Genomic DNA, 27,479 nt, shown 5'->3' with positions numbered 1-27,479 from the left:
TGATAGGGCCCATTCCGGAGAAGTTAGATCACTGGGCTCAGTCTCAGGGGAGGGCTCCAGGGCGCGTTTGGAGTTGCAGGCTTCGCAAAATTTATTACTCTGTGCCCGCGGAAACGAGGCCCTACAGGAGATGCATGCAGCGTATAGGAACGTGTGCGTTTTCCCCTTACCAGCCATATTGTATCTGCCAGTCTCAATACTGCTCTGCTAGAGGAAGTGGGGGGGAGAGAGCACCCCTCGATTGTTCGTAGCAAGGCCTCCTGCCATCAGGACCGCACTTACCCGGTCCTGTGTCCCCCCATACGTGCTGTTTCTCCTCACCGATGTGCTCCCTCGGTTGCTGCCTACCCTGACGCGAAGCCGGGGGCTCAATTTATCCAGCGCCCGCCCAGGCTCCGGAGGGTGGGCCGCCAGAAGAGATGTCGCGCAGGGAGGGCGGGACTTCCGGCCGCGGCCTACCACAGGCCGAAGCAGCGGGCTGGATTTTTAGTGTCCGCCCGCCAAAGGGTGGCGGCGGGTGGGTAGGCTGCCGCAAACCATGGCCGGAGCCCGCGTCGGACCTGGCATCAGGCACGGCTACGCCGCTAGGGGAGGAAGGGGAGGGGGCCTAACTTTCAGTCCTGCCGAGCTGACGCATGAAGCTAAGGGCTCCAGCACTCTGGACGCTGCCGCAGGGCCCTCCCAGGCCATCCCATCCATGCCCTCTAGACGCTGACAACTTCTCCGATCAGGTAGAGGGAAGGGGGGTGAATATCCAGGACGGTGCAGGCACCCTAGCTCCGTCCTCCTTCCAGGGCTGAGGAGAGGGACCGTCCGCCGCCTTGCAGCACCACCATCTAGCGTTGGTGGAGCAGTGGGGGCCGTTCAGACTGTCTTGTCCCTCTGTACAGCCCATGGCTTCCAGACCTAGGGGTGGTCAGGGCTAAGTCCGGCCTCATGTCCCACGTCGCGGGAGAGGATACGTGAAGGGATATTCGCACGTGCTCGCCCGTTGATTGTTTGAGGAAATCGGACCCTTTCAATAGGATCCGTTGCCCCTGTCTTATCTTCATAGCAAAAGCGAGAGAAAAAAAAGTCTGGGGAAAATGGCCCAGATATGTCCCACAGTGCGGGAAATGATACGTGGAGACGATACTCACACGTGCTCGCCTGTTGATGGTTTGGGGAGATCGGACCCTTTCAATAGGGTCCGTCGCCCCTGTCTTATCTTCATAGGAAAAAAAAGAAGTCTGGAGAAAACCAGACATGTGTGCCTCCAAAGGACACTAAGCATAAAACTGGTCACGCGATCAGGGCGAGGGTGTATACGGCGGAGGAGGAGCTAACCTTGTGTTGTTTACTTAGTGTCAGCCTCCAGGTGGCGGTAGAATACACCCACAGTACCTGTGTCCCCCAATGAGTCGAAGGAAAAACACTTGGGAGTTCAACGTGCTCACCACACATCTAGATAAGTTCCTTGGGTGGTCTAGTTTCGTAAATGGGGTCACTTGTGGGGGGTTTCTTCTGTTTAGGCACATCAGGGGCTCTCCAAATGCAACATGATGCCCGCAGACCATTCCATCAAAGTCTGCATTCCAAAACGTTACTACTTCCCTTCCGAGCCCCACGGTGTGCACAAACAGTAGATTTCTTCCACATATGGGGTATGGGTACCAGCATACTCAGGACAGATTGGACAACAACTTTTGGGGTCCAATTTCTCCTGTTACCCTTGAGAAAATAAAAAATTGGGGGCTGAAAATCATTTTTGTGGAAAAAAATGTTTTTTTATTTTCACGGCTCTACATTATAAACTTTAGTGAAACACTTGGGGGTTCAAAATGCTCACCACACATCTAGATAAGTTCCCTTGGTGGTATAGTTTCCAAAATGGGGTCACTTGTGGGGTTTCTACTGTTTAGGTGCATCAGGGGCTCTGCAAGTGCGACATGGCGTTCAATCTCAATTCCAGCCAATTCTTCATTGAAAAAGTCAAACGGCGCTCCTTCCCTTCCGAGCTCTGCCGTGCGCCCAAACAGTGGTTTACCCCCAACATATGGGGTATCGGCGTACTCAGAACAAATGGCACAACAACTTTGGGGGTCTAATTTCTCCTATTACCCTTGGGAAAATAAAAATTTTGGGGAGAAAAGATCATTTTTGTAGAAAAAATATGATTTTTCATTTTCACGGCTCTACGTTATAAACTTCTGTGAAGCACTTGGGGGTTCAAAGTGCTCACCACACATCTAGATAAGTTCCTTGGGAGGTCTAGTTTCCAAAATGGTGTCACTTTTGGGGGTTTCCACTGTTTAGGCACATCAAGTGTTCTCCAAATGCGACATGGCATCCGATCTCAATTCCAGCCAATTCTGCATTGAAAAAGTCAAACGGCGCTCCTTCCCTTCCGAGCTCTGCTGTGAGCCCAAACAGTGGTTTACCCCCACATTTGGGGTATTGAAGTATTCAGGAGAAATTGCACAAAAAAATTTGTGGTTCATTTTCTCTTTTTACACTTATGAAAAAAAAAAATTGGTTCTGAAGTAAAATTTTTGTTAAAAAAAGTTAAATGTTCATTTTTTCCTGCCACATTGCTTCAGTTCCTGTGAAGCACGTAAAAGGTTAATCAACTTTTTGAATGTGGTTTTGAGCACCTTGAGGGGTGCAGGTTTTAGAATGGTGTCACTTTTGGGTATTTTCTGTCAAACTCACTTCAAATGTGAGGTGGTCCCAAAAAAACGGTTTTGTAAATTTGGTTGGAAAAATGAGAAATCGCTGGTCAAATTTTAACCCTTATAATTTCCTAACAAAAAACTATGTTTCAAAAATTGTGCTGATGTAAAGTAGACATATGTGGAATGTTGTTTATTAACTATTTTATGCGATATGACTCTGATTTAAGGGCATAAAAACTAAAAGTTTGAAAATTGCTAAATTTTCACCAAATTTCCATTTTTTTTTTTACAAATAAACACAAATCATATCAAAGAAATTTTACCACTATCATAAAGTACAATATGTCACAAGAAAACAATGTCAGAATCACCAGGATCCGTTGAAGCGTTCTATAATTATGACCTCATAAAATGACACTGGTCAGAATTGAAAAAATTGTCCCGGTCACAAAGGCAAAAACAGGCTCTGGCGCGAAAGGGTTAAAGGACTTTTTCGTGTGTGTGTGTCTCTTTTACTTTGGATTATGGGGTTATTTATAGGGGCATGTTACAGACACCTTTCCATTACTAACCCCCAAACTTGATGTCATCTGACATTACAAAGCTGACATCAACTCCTCAAATATTACCCCACTTGCCACAGCGCTGAAACAAGTGGGAAGAGCAGGGCAAAGCACCAGAACTGGTGCATATAATAGATGCGTTTTTTTTGTGGGGTGGCTGCGGGCTGCTATTTGTAGGCTGGAGAGGGCCAATATCCAAGGCCCCTTTCCAGTCTGAGAATACCAGCCCCAGGCTGGCTGTCAAAAATGGGGGGACACCCCATAGTTTTTTTTTAAATTATTTATTCAAATAATTTAAATTTTAAAAAATGGCAAGAGGACCCCTCTATTTTTGATAACCAGCCAGGAAAACGCTGACAGATGAGGGCTGCAGCCCGCAGCTGCCAGTTTTGCCTGCATTGGTTATCACGAATAAAGGGGACTCCAGGCCATTTTTTTATTTTATTTATTTATTGCACAGTCACAGGCTGATGAATACTCATCATTGTACGCCTGTACTTGCTGCTATCAGTGAGACTATGTGTAGGATGATGAGAGTAGTACTCTCATCAGCCGATGCCTATGACCGGCGGCAACCATTTTACCGTCAGTCACAGCCGCTGGCTCACACGCTGTCAACTGTATGACAGCATGGGAAGTACAGCTCTCTAAAAAACTTACTACCGGTCTGAGCCAGTATTTCTTGCTCTGTCACACATACTGTATGACAGCATGTTAAACACTGGTTGTTTCATCTGTCGAATGCAAACAGTAACATGGACTACAAGGATAAATCCTTGTTCAGGGTTTGTGCACGGACCCTAGCTGTTCAGTACAGACCCCAAACTTTACCTTTCGGGTTCGTCCATCCCTAATTCTGAATACATAAACATGTGACACATATACAATACAGGTTCTCAGTGTAATTTTTGTATTGATTATCTTTATATATCTATTTCTGCACATCACAAATATTTGTTGGCATGCATATGTATAGTGAGTTTTCATATATGTCAGTGAAATCCCCCACTGTACTGTAAGGCCGGATTCACACATACATCTTTCAGGGTCTGAGTATCGACTGCCATGCACAGACCATCTGCAGGCCTCCCAATGTGAATTCAGTAGCCTCATACAGGTATATGTGCAAGTCTGTTGCATTACAGTCCATCATCTGACTCCAAAACACAGATATATGAACCTAGTCTGACACATATTGTCAGCACATCAAGGCAGGGTTCATTACCCCCCTTGTTTTATCCATTTGTATTCTGTACTTACTTGCATGCATTCATAACTAGGTAGAGTCATCTTAACCCCTTCGCTACCAAGGGTGGTTTGCACGTTAACTCCCGGGCCAATTTTTACAATTCTGACCACTGTCCCTTTATGAGGTAATAACTCTGAAACGCTTCCATGGATCCCGGTGATTCTGACATTGTTTTCTCGTGACATATTGTACTTCATGTTAGTGGTAAAATTTCATTCAAATAACTTGCGTTTATTTGTGAGAAAAACGGAAATTTGGCGAAAATTTTGAAAATTTCGCAATTTTCCAACTTTGAATTTTTATGCCCTTAAATCACAGAGCTACGGCACACAAAAAACTTGATAACTAACATTTCCCACATGTTTACTTTACATCAGCACAATTTTGGAACCAAAATTTTTTTTTGTTAGGAAGTTATAAGGGTTAAAGGGTTGACCAGCGATTTCTCATTTTTATAACACCATTTTATTTTTAGGACCACATCACATTTGAAGCCACTTTGAGGGGTCTATATGATAGAAAATACCCAAAAGTGACACCATTCTAAAAACTGCACCCCTTAAGGTGCTCAAAACCACATTCAAGAAGTTTATTAACACTTTAGGTGCGTCACAGGAATTTTTTTGAATATTTAAAAAAAATGAACATCTAACTTTTTTTCACAAAAAAAACACTTCAGGTTCAATTTTTTTATTTTACCAAGGGTAACAGGAGAAATTGGACTGCAAAAGTTATTGTGCAATTTGTCCTGAGTACGCTGATACCTGATATGTGGGGGGAACTACTGTTTCGGCGCATGGCAGAGCTCAGAATGGATGGAGCGCCGTTTGACTTTTTCAATGCAAAATTGGCTGGAATTCAGATCGGACGCCATGTCACGTTTGGAGAGTCCCTGATGTACCTAAACAGTGGAAACCCCCTACAAGTGACCCCATTTTGGAAACTAGACCCCCCAAGGAACTTATCTAGATATGTGGTGAGAACTTTGAACCCACAAGGGCTTTACAGAATTTTATAACGTACAGCGGTACAATTAAAAAATCATATTTTTTCCACAAAAATGATCTTTTCACCCCAATTTTTATTTTCCCAAGGGTAACAGGACCCTAAAAGTTATTGTGCAATTTGTCCTGAGTACGCTGATACCCCACATGTGGGGGTAAGCCACTATTTGGGCGCATGGCAAAGCTCGGAAGGGAAGCAGCGCCATTTGACGTTTTTGGCTGGAATTGAGATCGGACATCATGTCGCAATTGGAAAACCCCTGATGTACCAAAACAGTGGAAACCCCCCACAAATGACACCATTTTGGAAACTAGACCCCCTAAGGAACTTATCTAGATGTGTGGTGAGAACTTTGAACCCCCAAGTGCTTCACAGAAGTTTATAACGCCCAGGCGTGAAAATAAAAAAATATTTTTTTTCCACAAAAATGATATTTTTGCCCCCAAATTTTTATTTTCCTAAGGGCAACAGGAGAAATAGAAACCCAAAAGTTGTTTTGCAAATTGTCCTGATTAGGCTGATACCCCACATGAGGGGGTAAAACACTGTTTGGGTGCATGGCAAAGCTTGGAAGGGAAGGAGCACCATTTGACTTTTTCAACGCAGAATTGGCTGGAATCGAGATCAGACGCCATGTTGCGTTTGGAGAGCACCTGATGTGCGCAAATAGTGGAAACCCCCAATTCTAACCCTAACCCTAACCCTAGCCCTAACCCTAACCCTAGCCCTAGCCCTAACCCTAACCCTAGCCCTAACCCTAATGGGAAAATGGAAATAAATACATTTTTTTAATTTTATTATTTTTCCCTAACTAAGGGGGTGATAACGGGGGGTTTGATTTACTATTTATGGCGGTTTTTATGTTTGGCAGCTGTCGCACGCTAAAAGACGCTTTTTATTGTAAAAATAGTTTTTGCATCACCACATATTGAGAGCTATAATTTTTCCATATTTTGACCCACCGAGTCATGTGAGGTCTTATTTTTTGTGGGACGAGTTGACACTTTTATTGGTATCATGTTCGGGCATGTGACATTTTTTGATCGCTTTTTATTTTGTTTTTTGGGACGCAGAATTTACAAAAACCAGCGTTTCATGAATTTTTTTTGGGTGGTGCGTTTACGCCGTTCTGGGTGCGGTAAAATTTATAAAGCGGTTTTATTCTTCGGGTCGGTACGGTTACAGCAATACCTTATTTAGGTCTTTTTTTATGTTTTGGCGCTTTTATGCAATGAAAACAATTTTATATAAAAAATAATTATTTTTGCATCACTTTATTCTGCGAGCTATAACTTTTTTATTTTTTCGCTGATTATGCTGTATGGCAGCTCGTTTTTTGCGGGACAAGATGACGTTTTAAGTGGTACCATGGATATTTATATGCGTCTTTTTGATCGCGCGTTATTGCACTTTTTGCTCGGCGGTATAATAATAAATCATTATTTTTTGCTTCGTTTTTTATTTTTATTTTTTAAGGGGTTCGCTTAAGGGGTTAACTATTGGGACAGTTTTATAGGGTGGGTCGTTACAGACGCGGAAATACCAAATATGTGTACTTTTATTGTGTTTTTTTTATTTCCAAAAAATGAATTTATTGGGGAATATTTTTTTTTTTTTTTAATTTATTTAGCGATTTTTTTTAATTATTTTTACACTTTTTTTTTTTTTTTACTTTATTACAATGTCCCAGGGGGGACATAACTGTCCTGTGATAGATCGCTGATCTGTCACATTACAGATCACTGTGACAGATCAGCGATCTGTCACAGGCACTGCACAGGCTTCCTCATGCCTGCGCTTTGCAGGCACTGAGGAAGCCAGCTTCCTGCAGGCCCCCGGAGGTCCCCGTTGCCATTATGGATCCGGGGACCTGCAGGAAAGGAGTCCCCCCAGCAGCAGCGCTGCACATTGCGCTGCTGTGGGGGGCTCAGGGAAGCAAGGAGGGAGCCCCCTCCCTGCCGATGCTTTCCTTTAACCCCCGGTACACCGCGATCGTGTTTGATCGCGGTGTGCAAGGGGTTAACGTGTCGGGGGCGGTCCGTGACCGCCCCTGACACATTGTGCCGGGTGTCAGCTATGATGATTAGCTGACACTTGGCCGCGATCAGCGGCGCTCACCACGTGGGCGCCGCTGATCGCGGTGACGTAATATTCCATCCATGGTAATTAGGTCCAGGGTCACATGGACGGAATATTACGTCAATTGTAGGTAAGGGGTTAAAAGGGTATCATCTGGGTTCTTTAAAAATAATGTCTGATTCTTGTCTTATTCTTGGCACCCCCACCAGTCAAGTGTTTGAAATGGCCATTGTAATCTATGAAGCGGCAGTGCACTTACTTCATTACTTACACTGCCGTACATAGCAAAACTCCAAACTTTTAGAAGTTACTGAGGTCGGTATTGCTTTTCAGCCCATTTCACTTGAAACAATGAAATAGACTTGCCATATTTCCTCAAGTATAATTAGAAACACAGGGACACATGAATTAACCAGTAATGAAATATACATATCACAAGCAGCAGACCGAACATAACGTGACTTGATGCTACATATGTAAGGTAAGTGAATATGCAAAGCGGTAGTTATTAGCATTGATGACAGTTCACATAAGCTACTAGAACATTAGAACACATCAATGTACTTACCCAGAGGGGCAATGTAGTATGCAGAGGTGAAGCAATTTGTAGTATCCAGAAGCACACACATCACAGTCCTTGGCTGATCCTCCATGGCATGTTGTGCATACCTGGTGGCATGCGGAACAGAAGCCGAGTGTCATCCCATCTGCTTCTTCGCTTGTATTGTATGTCCCAGTGGGACATTGCTTTACACAAGTGCTTTCTGCAGTGAACATAAAGTTATGTTATGTGTTGTTGTGGAGATTACTTTAGCATGTCTCCTATTTTTTACAGAGTAGTTTGCACTGAATTCCCCGTTAACTAAGAATTCTGCAACATTGTTTCTTACAATTATTTATTGTGCCATTCCATTTTATTCTTCCTCAACATTCATGAATGAATTGACATTTGGGCGCTACCATTTGTGGGTGATTCCAGCTAGGAGGGATTCTTTGTTTGATTGGCTTGTTGTCCAGCTCCCTTCTAACATGTCGGGATGGCCAATGCAGAGAGCCCATTTCTTGGCTTTTCATGAAATTATATTTAATGTGTGAGGGGGCAGGGACTGGTATCAGAGATCAGTGAATTGATACAATGAAAATTCAATTTGTGTCATATTTTAAAAAAATAGCAGATACAGGAAAATTCAAACAAATTGTCATTTGATAATTATTAACCCTAATGGTAATCTCTTTAAAAATGCCTGCTGTAATTCTACACATAGCAGAAATTTGCAGCAGCCAGAGAAGGCTCATATGACCTCAGATGAGGCCGCAATGCTTCTCCATATTGCCATGCAGCTATGACATCACATGGCATAGCACAGCCAATTAACACTTTAAGCTGCACTCTGAAACGCTATAATATGGTAACATTGAATGTATGAAATTGGAACTGCATTACTGCTATAGAAAACATGTTAAAAATGTAGGAACTTAGTGCACCAAATTGGTCAATTCATATGAGCCCAATAGCAAGTTGTATCCCTTTGTTGGGACCTTAAACCTAACATGATGCCTCTCCAAGGCTAAAAGCCTACAATTATATGGGAAGGAAGGATCAAGCTCTATTTAAGGCCTCTTTCACACTTCCATATATTTCCAGTACCGGAAAAAACGGTACCGGAGATGTCCGTGTGTGTACTACGTGTGGCAACCGTGTGCCACCCGTGTGCCGCATCAGTACCACACGGACAGCTGCTGGGGAAGAAGCGCTACAGTAAGCACTGTTCCCTGGCGGCTGGTGCTGAAGCTGGCTGTCTTCATTCTCCCGTGCTCTGCCGGCGAGCAGAGGAGAATGATGAGCATTATATTAAAGTCCAAACGAAAGCAGGTGGGGGCTGTGGAATACCCGGATCATTCGCACCTACTGTTACTGTTATTAGCTACAGCAGGTGTCAGATGATGGGAGTAACAGTCCCAAAAGCCCCACCTGCTGTAGTTTGGACTTTAATATAGCGCTCATCATTCTCCTCTGCTCGCTGGCAGAGCAGGGGAGAATGTCAGCCGGCTTCAGCACCAGCCGCCTGGGAACAGCACTTACAATAGTGCTTCTTCCCTGGTGGCTGTCCGTGTCACATGGAGGACATCAATGTGTGTTCTCCGTGTGCACGTGTGCAGGACATTTTGCCGTCCATGATGACTGTAAAAAACTGACATGTCAGCGTGTTTTACCCACGGACACACGGTCCGTGGAAACACATTGACATGTGCACAGACCCATTCATTTGAATGGGTCTACGTGTGTACCTGTCTCCGATATGTGTGAAAAATGTCACCACACGTACCGGAGACACAGACGTGTGAAAGGGGCTTAAAAATGTCTTAAGCTAATGGGAGGAGTGTTCAGCTGGGGAGAATAAGGATCATTTTCTCTCCCCTGAATTCAGCTGCGTGCAGGTGTCAGACAGTATAATAACGCTGTTAACTTGAAGATTAAATGCATATTTTCAGGATAGAAGCGTTATTTTTGGTGACAGGTTCCCTTTAAATTACACATTTTTTACTTAATTCTTCAAGCACTAGAAAGCAGCAATCCATCACAATATTTTCTAAAAAAAATTGAACTCTGTCAGAGAAAGTGTGATTGTCACAAGTGAGAGAATGTGTTGAGTTTTTACATTTCTTTTGCAAGCCTTTTGGCTAAGAGCAAAGAATTACCGTAAATGTTTTTCAGAACAAAATTAACTGAAAACCAAACATTTAGCTGTGACTGTAAACCTCAAAAAGTGTTGCCCGTGTCTGATGTGCAACACAATTTATTTTCTTGCACACCTGTTTTACTGGTCAAATTTCACATCCGCACACAACAATGCATGTCACAGTTGATGACTTTTTAGATATGTACCCACCCACCTAACATTTCATGTTATGTCCTTTTTTGGGAAGGAGGGAATAATTGATTTTTAATAAAAAATTGTTAATGAAAAAAATAACAAAATCCAAACATTTAATTTTGCATATATGGTTTTGCAATTTTTTTTTTTTGTCTACAGTTTCACAACCGTACACTTCACAGCCATACTGCATTTTTTTCCAGTTGTAGTTGTTTTGGCAGTGTAAGTACCTACCTAGCATTTCTTGTTATGTCCGTTTTGGGAAAGGAATTTTGTTAAAAAATATGAAGAAATTTGTATAAAAAATGGTGTTTTGCACACCTGCGTTACTAATCAAATTTAACAACCACACATGATACATCAATGCAGTGATCTGTTGCAGTTGCTGGCTTTTTGGATGTGTATGTACATATCTAACATTTCTTGTTACATCCTTTTCGGAAGGGAAAATAATTTTGATAAAGATAGCAAAAAAAATATTTAATAAATAGAAACATTTAACTGTGCAAGTGTGTTTTTGCACGACTGTGTTACTAGTCCAATTTAAGAACCGTAAACACAATGCCAATACTGCATGCTGTTGCCACATATTGCTTTTTCAATGTGTACCTACTTACCTAGCATTTCTTGCTGCGTCCTTTTCCGCAAGGCTACAATAATTTGCGTTAAAAACAATGATAAAAGTTTATTATTGTGTTGGAGAAAATGCATGGTAAAAAAGTAATGTAAAAAAACTATCATAGCTAAGGTAGCTGTGGTAGCTGATAGCAGCAAAATCACTATCACTGGCACCAGCCATCTCGCCAGTAATACTACCAAATACAATGGTATTAGCTGGGGAGAGTATTATGAATAAATGGCACACCATTCATCTCAGCCATAGCAAGATGGTACTTTTGACAGCAACACCACCAGTTTGAGTCAGTGTCCTCATGCATTTATAACGCAGACTTTCAATGCTGTCAATGACAACTCTATCAGTTCTTTCCCTTAGTCCCCTAAGTCACAGTACTCTGTGGGCCAATATATAAAAACTTCTTCCAGTTGATTTGTTGGATGAGATGAAAAGTCAGCATTTGTACTCAAATGACATGAGGCTGGAGAAGATGGAGAACATGATTCAAAAACCTAGCTGTTTTGGTGGCTCTGTCAAGCGTGGTGGTAGGGGCACTGGCACTGTGAGTCAGGGTAAATATAGAGGAGGGATCAAGTGAGAGACAAGGAGCTCAGGAAACTGAGGCAAAAGTCAGCAAGGTAAGGGATAATGATGATTGTGTGGTGGAAAGGCCTGGGAACCAGACCTGGGTACCAAAGAGATGATGTTGGCATCAGGGAAAAAGAGCAGAGCTGACCTTCAGCCAAAAGGTATAACAGGGACATATCTCCTTCTTAAGGCATCAGCTTGGGTGCAGGTGATCCTAGAGTTGCTGTTGGTGGAGAAGATTCAACAGTGCCTGAAAGCTCCGCGACATAATTATACTGGTGGCAAGTCCTACAAGCAGGATTATTGGGTATGGAAATTTTTTCACATTTCTGGATGATGAATCTTGCAATTTGCAGGCTCTGAAGGAGGAAACTGCCCTATGGCTTAGAGGAGAATTACATCAGGCCACAGTCACCTGAATACATTTGAATTGGGCTGTGATGTAGTTACTTATGCAGCCGTTGAAAAGAACCTCCATGCAAGAGACAAACAGTAAAAGGAATGCAGTTCTGCACCAATGATATGCCCCCTTCATTCTCAGGATCTGAGGGGATCACAGAGGTTAGACCTCAATGATTATATTCTACCCAGAAAAGATATATATCTTTGTACCGTGTTATCCAGTAGATAGAAGAATATTTAGAACTAGCTGAAGAGCCCGGCGTTGCCTAGGCATAGTAACCAACTGTGGTTAGTTATAACAAATTATAATGATTATATTTCACATAAAAACTGTGCATCTAATCCTATCCTGTGTGATACTGACTGCTGAGCCGTGTATCTAATCCTATCCTGTGTGATACTGACTGCTGAGCCGTGTATCTAATCCTATTCTGTGTGATACTGTCTGCTGAGCCGTGTATCTAATACTATTCTGTGTGATACTGTGTACTGAGCTGCGTATCTAATCCTATCCTGTGTGCTACTGTCTGCTGAGCCATGTATCTATTCCTATCCTGTGTGATACTGACTGCTGAGCTGTGTATCTAATCCTATCCTGTGTGATACTGACTGCTGAGCTGTGTATCTAATCCTATCCTGTGCGATACTGCCCGCTGAGCCATGTGTCTAATCCTCTCCTGTGTGATACTGACTGCTGAGCTGTGTATCTAATCCTATCCTGTGTGATACTGACTGCTAAGCTGTGTATCTAATCCTATCCTGTGTGATACTGGGCTCCCCCTGCAGTGTGTCAGAGGGTGGTCTGTGTTGGCACGGTAATAAATTGTGTTATTTCCAGCTTTACAGAAGGATGATAACACCATAGAAATGATAAGAATAATAGGCCTCAGCTACCACAACTGTCTACAAAGAAAACTGTTGCTGATAGCAACCAATCACAGCTCATTTTTCATCTTTTAAACAGCTCTGGGACAGCGTGGCAAGTTTTGAGTGGCGACTTTTGTGTTTCGACTTTTATGTGGTGAGGTTGGTGTATGTGTGGTGAAATGTATGCTGAGGGTGGGATATGTGTTGAAGCACGTGGTAGTGTGTGGCGCATTTTGAGTGTGCGTTCATAATCCCGAGTGTGGTGAGTATCCCATGTCAGGGCCGCACCTTAGCAACTGTATAGTATATACTCTTTGGCGCCATTGCTCTCATTCTTTAAGTCCCCCTTGTTCACATTTGGCAGCAATCAATTTGCCTCCAACACTTTTCCTTTCACTTTTCCCCCATTATGTAGATAGGTGCAAAATTGTTTGGTGAATTGGAACGCGCGGGGTTAAAATTTTGCCTCACAACATAGCCTATGACGCTGTCGGGGTCCAGACGTGTGACTGTGCAAAATTTTGTGGCTGTAGCTACGACGATGCAGATGCCAATCTCGGACATACACACATACATACATACACACACACACACATTGAGCTTTATATATTAGATTGAGAGTCCTCAGTGGTTGATACCTTTTAATGGCTAATTGAAAAGATAGTAACAAATTGCAAGCTTTCGAGACTACTCAGGTCTCTTCATCAGGCTGGACTAATACAACATCTGAAGAATCACATATTTATACACAAGACAGCACAAAAATAACGCAATAGATAAGACAAGTGACCTGAAGCAGAGTTGTCATTATGGGAGAGGGTTAAACATAAATATTGGAGCAGTTCATAGACAAGGAGCCTGAAGGTTTTATTGCCCTCTGATGAGGTCTAGTTATGTGTTGTGATGACCCCAGAAGGTCTGAAGAGCAAATTCCTTAATTGATTGTAAAAGACATAAATCCATGCGACACATTCATTCCTGCACTGAATGTGTCGAAAGTGTTCATAAATTTGTACTCCGAGATTCTTCTCTCTCTCTGAGACTTGAAGTTACCTTTTAATACAAGTAATTTAATGTCCATCATGTTATGACCAGGGATACAAAAATGTTTTGCCACAGGTAGATCCATTCTTTTTTCTCTTATTGTGTGACGATGAGCATTCATCCTTGTTCTAAGCTTTTGCCCTGTCTCCCCCACATACAGACCCCCAGTTGGAGATTTAGTACAAATAATTAAGTAAACCACATTAGATGTGATGCAGCTGAAAGTACCTGGGATCTTGTAGTCCTGATGTGAGTTGAGGATCTTTATCTTGTCCGTGGTCATTATAAATGGACAGGTTTTACATTTTTTATGGTTGCAAGGAAAGGTTCCTGCAGCTGTTGGAGAGGACAGGGAGCTTCTGACAATTATGCTTCTTAAATTTGGGGGCTGCCTAAAACACAGCAGTGGGTGGTCTGGAAATATGGATTGTAATTTGGCATCTTTGTGCAGTAAAGGTTGTCATTTCCGTGCAGCTCCCCTTAGCACCTCCAGATTTGGATTGTAGGTGACTACTAGAGGCACCCGGTTATTTTCTTCCTTAGCTTTGTACTGTAGCAGGTGATTCCTTGATATTCTGGTGGCTCTTGTAATTTAGTTTTCAATTGTTCTTGGATGGTAATCCTGATTCAAAAAGGTCTTTCTGAGGCGACCAAGGTGTTTGTCTCTATCCATGGGGTTGGAACATATACGATTTTATCTGATGGCTTGGCTGTGTAGACAATAGAGTTTTTTATGTGTTTTGGATGGAAACTGTTCCATTATGTTGGACGGTTGATTGGCTTCTGATACAGGGATGTCTCTATTTAATTGTTCTTTAGCTTAATGATGGTATCTAAAAAGCTAATTTCAGTGCTGGAATAGTTGAGTGTTAAGTTGATGGTGGAATGAAATTGACTAAACTGTTCGTGGAACATTTTTAGCTGTTGCTCTGACTCCGTCCAGATGATTAAAATATCATCAATGAAGCGGTAGTAGGCCAGAGGCCTGATGGGACATGAGAACAAAAAGTCTCTTTCAAGCTTGGCCATGAAAAGATTTGCATACTGTGGAGCCATTTAACTTCCCATAGCTGTGCCATTCTCCTGTAAATAGATCTTATTGTCAAATTCAAAGTAATTGTGGGTAAGGATAAATTCTGTGAGTTTCACCACAGAATCAGCAGCATTCCCTGTGTTTTCCAAGAAGAATTTGCAGGCATTTAATCCATCCTGGTGTGAGATATTAGAGTACAAAGATTCCACATCCATGGTGGCCAGGATGGTTCCTTCTGGTAGATGACCTATTGCTGCTAGTTTATTCAATAGGTCACTTGTGTCCTGAATGTAGCTGGGTGTATCCTTTACCAGGGGTTTAAGAACACCCTCTACCCATCCAGATATCTGTTCAGTAAGGGTGCTCACATATGAAATAATCGGCCTCCCTGGATTTCCAGATTTGTGGATTTTGGGAAGCATGTAGAATGTCCCTATTCTTGGACTCTCTGGTATCAGGTCATTGCCTCTTATGGATCCGTCAGGCAGACCAGATACCAACTTGTTTAGTTCCTTGTAATAGTCCTGTGTAGGATCTGACTCCAATTTTCTGTAGTAGCGTGTGTCCATAAGCTGTCTGTTTGCTTCCTTCATATAGTCTGATGTGTTCATCATGACTATTGCACCTCCCTTGTCAGCAGGTTTAATGATGATTTCCTTGTTGGTTTTCAGAGACTGTGTGGCCTTTCTCTCCTGGGCACTGATGTTGTATGCTTGTCTCCTGTTGGTATCTTGGTGTTTATGATGGTGGATTTTATCAAATGTCTGAATGAGTCTATGTATTTATCCAAATGATGGTTGCGTCCCGGTGGAGGTGTCCAGTCTGACTTAAAACCACTTCTGAAGAAGCGTGCATAAATGGACAGCGACATTTTTTTCTTATCTAAATGCAAAAAGGAGAATCTAATTCCCAAAGGACTCTGGATTACAAACCCAATTCTTCATACCTACAATACCCATTATGCACAAAACCTTTGTCATAGGACTTCCGAGAGACTAAGGAACCACCTGTTGCATGTCTGCTACAGCATAAAGAGTAAAGTCCAAGGGCAATTTGACTTACAGAAAGCACAGGCCAAAAATTACAACAATACTACAACAAACGACGAACATTTCTGATTCATAACAAGGAAAAGAAACTACACAAATTGCGCCTCAATTCAGGACTCTATACAAACAGATACAAAGCCAAAACCTGACAACTTGGACAACCACTCCATTCCAGACACAAAAGCATCTAACTCTGTCATCAATCTCTCAGATTATAAACCCAACAAAGTGGAACTGGCCGTGCTTTCTAGAGGACTCTCATTTTGCCCCACTAAGGCCCTAGATAAAACTGAACTCTGCAGTGATATGGAACATTATTTCAGGATACTGCGCCTGAGAGAATATTTCAATGATACAGGAGATTCAGAAAACACTCAGACTGAAGGAAAAGGGATCCTAACAACCAAGAAGAGGTCAGACTGGACACCTCCACCGGGATGCAACCCTCATTTGGATAAATACATAGACTCATTCAGACATTTGATAAAATCCACCATAATAGACACCAACAGGAGACAAACATCCAACATCAGTGCCCAGGAGTGAAAGGCCATACAGCCTCTGAAAACCAACAAAGAAATCATTAACCCCTTAAGCCCCAAGGGTGGTTTGCACGTTAATGACCAGGCCAATTTTTACAATTCTGACCACTGTCCCTTTACAAGGTAATAACTCTGGAACGCTTCCATGGAGCCCGGTGATTCTGACAATGTTTTCTCGTGACATATTGTACTTCATGATAGTGGTAAAATTTCATTCAAATAACTTGCGTTTATTTGTGAAAAAAATGGAAATTTGGCGAAAATTTTGAAAATTTTGCAATTTTCCAACTTTGAATTTTTATGCCCTTAAATCACAGAGATATAGCACACAAAAAACTGAATAAGCAACATTTCCCACATGTTTACTTTACATCAGCACAATTTTGAAACCAAAATTTTTTTTTGTTAGGAAGTTATAAGGGTTAAAAGTTGACCAGCGATTTCTCATTTTTGCAACACCATTTTATTTTTACGGACCACAACACATTTGAAGCCACTTTGAGGGGTCTATATGATAGAAAATACCCAAAAGTGACACCATTCTAAAAACTGCACCCCTTAAGGTGCTCAAAACCACATTCAAGAAGTTTATTAACCCTTTAGGTGCGTCACAGGAATTTTTTGAATATTTAAAAAAAAAATGAACATTTAACTTTTTTTCACTAAAAAAATACTTCAGGTTCAATTTTTTTTAATTTACCAAGGGTAACAGGAGAAATTGGACTGCAAAAGTTATTGTGCAATTTGTCCTGAGTACGCCGATACCTGATATGTGGGGGGGAACCACTGTTTCGGCGCATGGCAGACCTCAGCAAGGAAAGAGCGCCATTTGACTTTTTCAATGCAAAATTGGCTGGAATTCAGATCGGACGCCATGTCGTGTTTGGAGAGCCCCTGATGTACCTAAACAGTGGAAACCCCCCAAGTGACCCCATTTTGGAAACTAGACCCCACAAGGAACTTATCTAGATATGTGGTGAGAACTTTGAACCCACAAGGGCTTCACAGAAGTTTATAATGTACAGCAGTACAATTAAAAAATCATATTTTTTCCACAAAAATGATCTTTTCACCCCCAATTTTTATTTTTCCAAGGGTAATAGGTCCCTAAAAGTTATTGTGCAATTTGTCCTGAGTACACTGATACCCCATATGTGGGTGTAAATGAATATTTGGGCGCATGGCAGAGCTCGGAAGGGAAGCAGCGCCATTTGACGTTTTTGGCTGGAATTGAGATCGGACACCATGTCGCGTTTGGAAAGCTCCTGATGTACCTAAACAGTGGAAACCCCCCCAAGTGACCCCATTTTGGAAACTAGACCCCACAAGGAACTTATCTAGATATGTGGTGAGAACTTTGAACCCACAAGGGCTTCACAGAAGTTTATAACGTACAGCAGTACAATTAAAAAATCATATTTTTTCCGCAAAAATGATCTTTTCACCCCCAATTTTTATTTTTCCAAGGGTAATAGGTCCCTAAAAGTTATTGTGCAATTTGTCCTGAGTACACTGATACCCCATATGTGGGTGTAAATGAATGTTTGGGCGCATGGCAGAGCTCGGAAGGGAAGCAGCGCCATTTGACGTTTTTGGCTGGAATTGAGATCGGACACCATGTCGCGTTTGAAAAGCCCCTGATGTACCAAAACAGTAGAAACCCCCCATAAATGACACCATTTTGGAAACTAGACCCCCCAAGGAACTTATCTAGATGTGTGGTGAGCACTTTGAACCCCCCAGTGCTTCACAGAAGTTTATAACAACCGGGCATGAAAATACAAAAATCGTATTTTTTCCACAAACATGATCTTTTAGTCACCAATTTTTTCATTTTCCCAAGGGTACAAGGAGAAACTGGACCCCAAAAGTTGTTGTCCAATTTGTCCTGAGTACGCTGATACCTCATATGTGGGAGAAAACTACTGTATGGACACACGTCGGGGCTCGGAAGGGAAGTAGTGACGTTTTGGAATGCAGACTTTGGTGGAATGATCTGCGGGTGTCATGTTGCTTTTGGAGAGCCCCTGATGTACCTAAACTATTGAAACTCCCCACAAGTGACCCCATTTTGGAAACTAGACCCCCCACAGAACTTATCTAGATGTGTGGTGAGCAATTTGAACCCCCAAGTGCTTCACAGAAGTTTATAACGCCGGGGCGTGAAAATAAAAAAATCATTTTTTTCAACAAAAATGATATTTTTGCCCCCAATTTTTTATTTTCCTAAGGGTAACAAAAGAAATTGGACCCCAAAAGTTGTTTTGCAATTTGTCCTGAGTATGCTGATACCCTATATGTGGGGGTAAAACACTGTTTGGGCGCATGGCAGAGCTTGGAAGGGAAGGAGCACCATTTGACTTTTTCAACGCAGAATTGGCTGGAATTGAGATCAGACACCATGTTGCATTTGGAGAGCACCTGATGTGCCCAAACAGTGGAAACCCCCCAATTATAACTCCAACCCTAACCCCAACACACCCCTAACCCTAATCTGAGCCCTAACCCTAGCCCTAACCCTAACCCTAATGGGAAAATGGAAATAAATACTTTTTTTAAGTTAATTATTTTTCCCTAACTAAGGGGGTGATAACGGGGGGTTTGATTTACTATTTATGGCGGTTTTTATGTTTGGCGGCTGTCGCACGCTAAAAGACGCTTTTTATTGTAAAAATAGTTTTTGCATCACCACATATTGAGAGCAATAATTTTCCGTATTTTGACCCACCGAGTCATGTGAGGTCTTATTCTTTGCGGGACGAGTTGACGTTTTTATTGGTACCATTTTTGGGCACGTGACATTTTTTGATCGCTTTTTATTCCGATTTTTGGGACGCAGAATGAACAAAAACCAGCGTTTCATGAATTTCTTTTGGTGGGGTGCGTTTACACCGTTCCGCGTGCAGTAAAATTAATAAAGCGGTTTTATTCTTCGAGTCGGTACGGTTACAGCGATACCTCATTTAGGTCTTTTTTTATGTTTTGTCGGTTTTTTGCAATGAAAACTATTTTATATAAAACATAATTATTTTTGCATCGCTTTATTCTGCGAGCTATAACTTTTTTATTTTTTTGCGGATGATGCTGTATGGCAGCTCGTTTTTTGTGGGACAAGATGAGGTTTTCAGCGGTACCATGAATATTTATATCGTCTTTTTGATCGCGTGTTATTGCACTTTTGGTATGATAATAAATCATTATTTTTTGCTTCGTTTTTTATTTTTATTTTTTAAGGGGTTCGCTAAAGGGGTTAACTAATGGGACAGTTTTATAGGGCGGGTCGCTACGGACGCGGCGATAATAAATGTGTACTTTTATTGTTTTTTTTTTATTTTCAAAAAATTAATTTATTGGGGAATATTTTTTTTTTTTTTACTAATTTATTTAACGATTTTTTTAAAATTATTTTTACACTTTTTTTTTTTTACTTTATTACATAGTCCCAGGAGGGACATCACTGTCCTGTGACAGATCGCTGATCTGTCACATCACAGATCACTGTGACAGATCAACAATCTGTAACAGGCAGTTCTGCAGACTTCCTCATGCCTGCGCTTTGCAGGCAGTGAGGAAGTCAGCTCCCTACAGGCCCCCGAAGGCCCCCGTCGCCATCTTGGATCCGGGGGCCTGTAGGGAAAGAGCCCCCGGCAGCAGCGCTGCACATTGCGCTGCCGTGGGGGGCTCAGGGAAGCACGGAGGGACCCCCCTCCCTGCCGATGCTTCCCTTTAACTCCCGGTACACCGCGATCGTGTTTGATCGCGGTGTACAAGGGGTTAACGTGTCGGGGGCAGTCCGTGACCACCCCTGACATATTGTGCCTGGTGTCAGCTGTGATAATCAGCTGACACCCGGCCACGATCAGCGGCGCTCACCACGTGGGCGCCGCTGATCGCATTAGACGTACTATCCCTTCCTTGGGAATTAAGTCCCAGGGCACATGGACGGGATAGTACGTCTAATGGCAGAAAGGGGTTAAACCTGGTGACAAGGGAGGTGCAATAGTCATGATGAACACATCAGACTATATGAAGGAAGCAAACAGACAACTTATGGACACACGCTACTACAGAAAATTGGAGTCGGATCCTACACAGGACTATTACAAGGAATTAAACAAGTTGGTATCTGGTCTGCCTGATGGATCCATAAGAGGCAATGACCTGATACCAGAGAGTCCAAGAATAGGGACATTCTACATGCTTCCCAAAATACACAAATCTGGAAATCCAGGGAGGCCGATTATTTCATGTGTGAGCACCCTTATTGAGCAGGTATCTGGATGGGTAGAGGGTGTTCTTAAACCCCTGGTAAAGGATACACCCAGCTACATTCAGGACACAAGTGACCTATTGAATAAACTAGCAGCAATAGGTCATCTACCAGAAGGAACCATCCTGGCCACCATGAATGTGGAATCTTTGTACTCTAATATCCCACACCAGGATGGATTAAATGCCTGCAAATTCTTCAAGGAAAACACAGGGAATGATGCTGATTCTGTGGTGAAACTCACAAAATTTATCCTCACCCACAATTACTTTGAATTTGACAATAAGATCTATTTACAGGAGACTGGCACAGCTATGGGAAGTAAAATGGCTCCACAGTATGCAAATCTTTTCATGGCCAAGCTTGAAAGAGACTTTTTGTCCTCATGTCCCATCAGGCCTCTGGCCTACTACCGCTTCATTGATGATATTTTAATCATCTGGACGGAGTCTGAGCAACAGCTAAACACGTTCCACGAACAGTTTAATCAATTTCATTCCACCATCAACTTAACACTCAACTATTCCAGCACTGAAATTAACTTTTTAGACACCATCATTAAGCTAAAGAATAATGAAATAGAGACATCCCTGTATCAGAAGCCAATCAACCGTCCAACATGCCTTAAATAGGACAGTTTCCATCCAAAACACATAAAAAACTCTATTGTCTACAGCCAAGCCATCAGATACAATTGTATATGTAACAACACTATGAATAGAGTCAAACACCTTGTCACCTCAGAAAAACCTTTTTGAATCAGGGCTACCATCGAAGAACAATTAAAAACCAAATTACAAGAGCCACCAGAATATCAAGGAATCACCTGCTACATTACAAAGCTAAAGAAGAAAATAACCGGGTGCCTCTAGTAGTCACCTACAATCCAAATCTGGAGGTGCTAAGGGGAGCTGCACGAAAATGACAACCTTTACTGCACAAAGATGCCAAATTACAATCCATATTTCCAGACCACCCACTGCTGTGTTTTAGGCAGCCCCCAAATTTAAGAAGCATAATTGTCAGAAGCTCTCTGTCCTCTCCAACAGCTGCAGGAACCTTTCCTTGCAACCAGAAAAAATGTAAAACCTGTCCATTTATAATGACCACGGACAAGATAAAGATCCCCAACTCACGTCAGGACTACAAGATCCTAGGTACTTTCAGCTGCATCACATCTAATGTGGTTTACTTAATTATTTGTACTAAATGTCCAACTGGGGGTCTGTATGTGGGGGAGACAGGGCAAAAACTTGAGAACAAGGATGAATGCTCATCATCACACAATAAGAGAAAAAAGAATGGATCTACCTGTGGCAAAACATTTTTGTATCCCTGGTCATAACATGATGGACATTATATTTCTTGTATTAAAAGGTAACTTCAAGTCTCAGAGAGAGAGAAGAATCTTGGAGTACAAATTTATGAAAACTTTCGACACATTCAGTGCAGGAATGAATGTGTCGCATGGATTTATGTCTTTTTACATCAGTTAAGGAATTTGCTCTTCAGATCTTCTAGGGTCATCACAACACAGAACTAGTCCCTTCAGAGGGCAATAAAACCTTCAGGCTCCTTATCTATGAACTGCTCCAATATTTATGTTTAACCCTCTCCCATAATGACAATTCTGCTTCACATCACTTGTCTTATCTACTGCGTTATATCTGTGCTGTCTTGTGTATAAATATGTGATTCTTCAGATGTTGTATTAGTCCAGCCTGATGAAGAGACCTGAGTAGTCTCGAAAGCTTGCAATTTGTTACCATCTTTTCAGTTAGCCATTAAAAGGTATCAACCACTGAGGACTCTCAGTTCTAAATATTCTTATATTCTACCCATCACTTTATGAAATTGAAAACCCTTGTTGTCTGATAGTATTTACACATTTACTCAAACTTACTTATTGCCAAAATTTTGGAATGTTTGCTGACATAGAAATCTAAGATCCCATTATTATATCTAGAACTTACTATGAAGGTAGTACGGTACCAAGCAGGTTACACAGTTTTCAGCCGAGTGACCATCACATGATTCACACGTCTGATCACAAGAACTACATGTGAATAAATCATCTTCAAGGAAAGTTTTCGGAGGACATTTTGCATCCCCTTGTACACCACACATTTCACTTTCCTGGTCCAGAGTTAGTTGGCTTTGGCATTTTGTGCAGTCAGTTGGCTGTGGTCCAGAACATTTGGCACATGTTTTGTGACACTCTAAAAAAATAAGCATATTATAATAAACCTTATTATAAAATAAGTTTTCTTAAAATGGAAAATTGCTCATCATTTATTAATTCAAACATTTAGAATTTTGAAAACATAAAAATGAAATGTGTTTTGGAAATTATTTGCTTTAGTAGACACGATATTTTTTTTACCATGTTCACTAAATGCTAAACTGACCAACTATTATAATTCTGAGTCATTACGAGTTCGTAGATACTAAACTTGTATAGGTTCTTTTTTATTTAAGCAGTGAAAAAAACCTAAAGTTTTTTTTTTAAAAAGTCACCATTTTCTGAGACCCATAGTCCGGGGTCACACTTGCGAGTGCGGCGCGAGTCTCTCGCATCAATACCCGGCACTGTCGTCAGCACTCGGGTCAAGAGTGTGCAGCTGCATAGAAATACATGCAGCCGCACACTCCGGTCTGAGTGCCGGCGGCAGTGCCGGGTATTGATGCGAGAGACTCGTGTGAGTTTCTCGCATCACACTCGCAAGTGTGACCCCGGCTATAGCATCTCTATTTTTCACCATCTGGGGCCAGGTGAGGGCTTATTTTTTGCGTGCCAAGCTGATGTTTTTATTTATACCATTTTGTGATAGATACAATGTAAAACCTTAATTCTGATATTTTGATTTTTTTTCTTGTTGCGCCGTTTACCGATCCGATAATTTTTATATATTGATAGATCAGGCATTTCTTAATATGGCAAAATCAGATTTTTTTAAAATTTGTTTTCATTGTTTTAATTTGAATGGGGTGAAAGGCGGCTGATTTGAACATTTATATTTTTTTCATTTTTTTATTTGTTAAAAGCTTTTTTTTTACTTTTCACATGCTTCAATAGCCTTCATAGGAAACTAGAAGCTGCAATCATCCGATCGAATGTGCTACACACCGCACGGCTGTGCAGAAGGGCAGCACTCATAGCATTCCGACAATGGCAACCACAGGGGTCTTCTGTAGACCCCGGGTTATCATGCCAACCCATCGGCGACCCGCAGTCATGTGACACGGGTGCCGATGGGCGTTATCAGTGACTCGCTTCTGGCGCTGTCATGTTAAATGCCTCTGTTGGAGATTGACAGCAACATTTAATATGTTAGCAGCTGCGGGTGGATGGGTAGGTAGCTGGCTTAGTGATAGAAAACAAAGAGTGGTTATTAATGGTGCATACTCAGATTGGGCCAGGGTTACTAGTGGGGTACCACAGAGTTCTGTATTGGGCCCCCTACTATTTAATATATTTATTAATGATCTAGTGGATGGCTTACACAGTAAAATATCAGTATTTGCAGATGATACAAAACTATGTAAGGTAGTTAACACAAAGGAGGACAGTTTGCAACTACAGACAGATTTGAGTAAATTGGAGAATTGGGCTGAAAAATGGCAAATGAGGTTTAACACAGATAAGTTTAAGGTTATGCACATGGGGAGGAGAAACAGATGCTATAATTACTTGCTAAATGGGAAACTGCTGGGGAAATCAGACATGGAAAAAGACTTAGGCATCTTAGTCAATAAGAAGCTAAATTGGAGTGCCCAGTGTCAGGCAGCTGCCACCAAAGCAAATAGGGTCATGGGATGCATTAGAAGAGGTCTGGGGACACGAGATGAAAACATAATTCTCCCTCTGTACAAATCACTCGTCAGACCACACTTGGAGTATTGTGTGCAATTTTGGACGCCGGTGCTCAAGAAAGACATTACTGAACTTGAAAGGGTTCAAAGGCGGGCTACTAAAATGATAAATGGAGTTGGTTCACTACACTACCCAGAAAGGTTATCAAAATTAGGTCTATTTACTCTAGAAAAGAGAAGACTTAGGGGAGACTTAATATATATGTACAAATATATCAGAGGGCAATACAGAGATCTCTCCAATGAACTGTTTGTACCAAGGAATTTGACAAGAACAAGGGGGCATTCTCTTCGTTTGGAGGAAAGACAATTTCTGCACCAGCATAGAAGAGGTAAGAGCAGTGAGGCTCTGGAATTCTCTTCCTGAGGAAGTGGTGATGGCCAACTCACTGAATGAATTTAAGAAAGGAATGGATGCTTTTCTTGTGAGTAACAGTATAGAAGGTTACGAATAACAGAATATTATAGGTAGATGGTTGACCCAGCTTAGGGAAAGGAATTTTTTTCCCTATGGAGAAAATTGGCTTCTACTCTGTGGGTTTTTTGCCTTCCCCAGGATCAACAATGCAGAACAGCTGCACTAAAAATAGGCTGAACTAGATGGACATAATGTCTTCCTTCAGCCTTCAAAACTATGTTACTATGTTACATCACTGTTTTTTGGCACAATATTCCCACAGAAACAGTTGCAGATTTAAAAAAAGTTTACATGCCCAGTACTCCTACAGACTCGCATGCAGAGTATAACTCTTTTTTAGGACCACAACTCGTACAGACACAGCGGCAGAGTATAATTATTTTTAAGGTACACACACGGCTGCAGTGTACACAAAAGATTTTGGCACAGTACTCCCAGAGGTTTTTTGTTACAGTACACACAGAGGCTTTTGAGCACAGTACTCCCAAAAGCTTTTGAGTACAGTACAAACAGAGGCCTTTCGGTATAGTACAAAGAGAGGCTTTTTGGCACAGAACTCCCATGTGCTTTTTGGTACAGTAGAAACAGGCTTTTTGGCACAGAACTTCCATGGGCTTTTATAGTGCAGTACAAACAAAGTCTTTCTGGCACAATACTCCCATATCATTTTGGTACAGAACAAGCAGAGGCTTTTATGCACACTAGTCCCAGATGATTTTTGGTAAAGTACAAATAGAGGCTTTTTGGCATGGTACGCACAGAGACTTTTTGGTGCAGTACAAACAGAGGCTTTTTGGCCCACAAATGGGAAAGGTGGCTGCATGCTAGAATATTTTTATACACACTACTCACAAAAGATGGCTGCAGAGTTGAAAATATTTTTGGGCACACTACTCATACTGACACGACTGCAGAGTACAGGATTTTTGAAACAGTACTCCCACAGGCAGGGTAGCAGAGTACATACAGAGGCTTAAAGGCCAAGTATTTCCACAGGCAGGAGTGCAGAGTACACACAAAGGTTTAAAAGCAAAGTACTCCCACAGGCAGGGTTGTAGAATACACACAGAGGCTTAAAAGCACAGTATTTCCACAGGTGGGGTTGCTGAGTACACATAGAGGTTTAAAGGTACAGTCTAAGGGTGTGTTGGGGTCAAGTCATGCCCTGCATATTATCAGGATCCTGACAGCGCTGGCGTACAGCCTCCGCTGACCAGGGACTCACCCGCACTGTAGGGACCCCTGGGGACCAGGATAGCCAGAAAGTATAGGTGCACAGGACCTTAGTGATGAAGTTTAGCAAGCCGGCACGGGACCTACGGTCATGTGACTGCAAGGGGGTGGGGCTTAACGTCCTGCTTTCAGAGAAGACAGAAAACTCAGAGTTGGGCAAAACAGAGGTCCTTCACAGTACGGACAGCGAGGTACAGGAGGGTTAAACAGACGGGAGGTCAGACAACGCCAAAGGTCATACACAAGAGGGCGATGCGGTATCAAGGGGACGAGCAGAGAGAAGTCGGGTCACAAGCAGAGAGTCATACACGAGAGGTAGCGCAGTACAAGAGGGACAGGCAGAACTCGTAACAGGGACAGAACCGGATCAAAACAAGCAAGCAAGATATCAGGCACAAGGCACACGTACGCACAAGGTCAACTAACTCAGCCGAGGGCAGCAGTATAACTGACACCGGACCTAGGTCCAGTGAGCATTAAATAGCTGCCCTCTGCCAGGGAGAGGCGGAACAATTAACCCCCAATCAGACCAGGATGGGCCAAAGCGAAACCCCGTCCTGGATCATGACACATACCTTCCAAGCAAAATGAGTGCATTTTAGCATAACATGGTTTATTATGTGATGACATATGTGTAATGTATAGTTGAGTACTTTTATAATACTAGGGACAGAGTAAAGAAACTATAACACAAGTGTTAGATTTAGGTAGAGTAGTAAGAATGGTTAGAATCAGGTTTAGTACAGTGGAGGGCACTGTAGTTTAGGAAGTTAGGTAAGTTCAGTACAGAAATAGTTAAGGCTATAGGGAATTTCAGATTTGGGAGGGGTAGGAGTAGGTATAGTTGGGAGAAGCTGCAGTACCGGATGATACATTTCACGGACAAAGATTGCCAGGAGAGCAAGGGACAGCACAGCTGGAAGGAATTGTGATCAGTGAGAATTACTGTGTTGTATCTGTGACTGTACTGAATTTGTTGAGTAAAGTTGATATGTTTAAAATGGACTCGGAGTCTGTCAGTCAATGTGTGGAAATGGGACCGTGCAACCTGAGGTGATCTCCAATCCAAAACTGAGTGATATGCATTTTACACAAACCACACGACAGACAGAATGTTA

General features: G+C 42.1%; 1 protein-coding gene across 1 annotated transcript in view; it reads right to left on the bottom strand.

The window, feature by feature from the left end:
- The window catches only part of LOC141098915 (cysteine repeat modular protein 2-like), a 408,915-nt gene that overhangs the window by 42,095 nt on the left and 339,341 nt on the right, over positions 1-27,479 (bottom strand). Inside the window, exons 11-12 of the mRNA XM_073586906.1 lie at positions 22,811-23,056; positions 8,119-8,314 (exon numbers count right to left, since the gene is read on the bottom strand). Of these exons, the coding sequence (XP_073443007.1) occupies positions 8,119-8,314; positions 22,811-23,056 (442 nt within the window). The remainder of the gene's footprint in view (positions 1-8,118; positions 8,315-22,810; positions 23,057-27,479) is intronic.

The sequence above is a fragment of the Dendrobates tinctorius genome, unplaced genomic scaffold (assembly GCF_039654945.1).
Source record: "Dendrobates tinctorius isolate UK_male_01 unplaced genomic scaffold, ASM3965494v1 ptg000097l, whole genome shotgun sequence".
NCBI lineage: Eukaryota > Metazoa > Chordata > Amphibia > Anura > Dendrobatidae > Dendrobates > Dendrobates tinctorius.
Note: the sequence above shows the minus strand (reverse complement) of the source record. Positions and strands in the feature narration are given on the sequence as shown.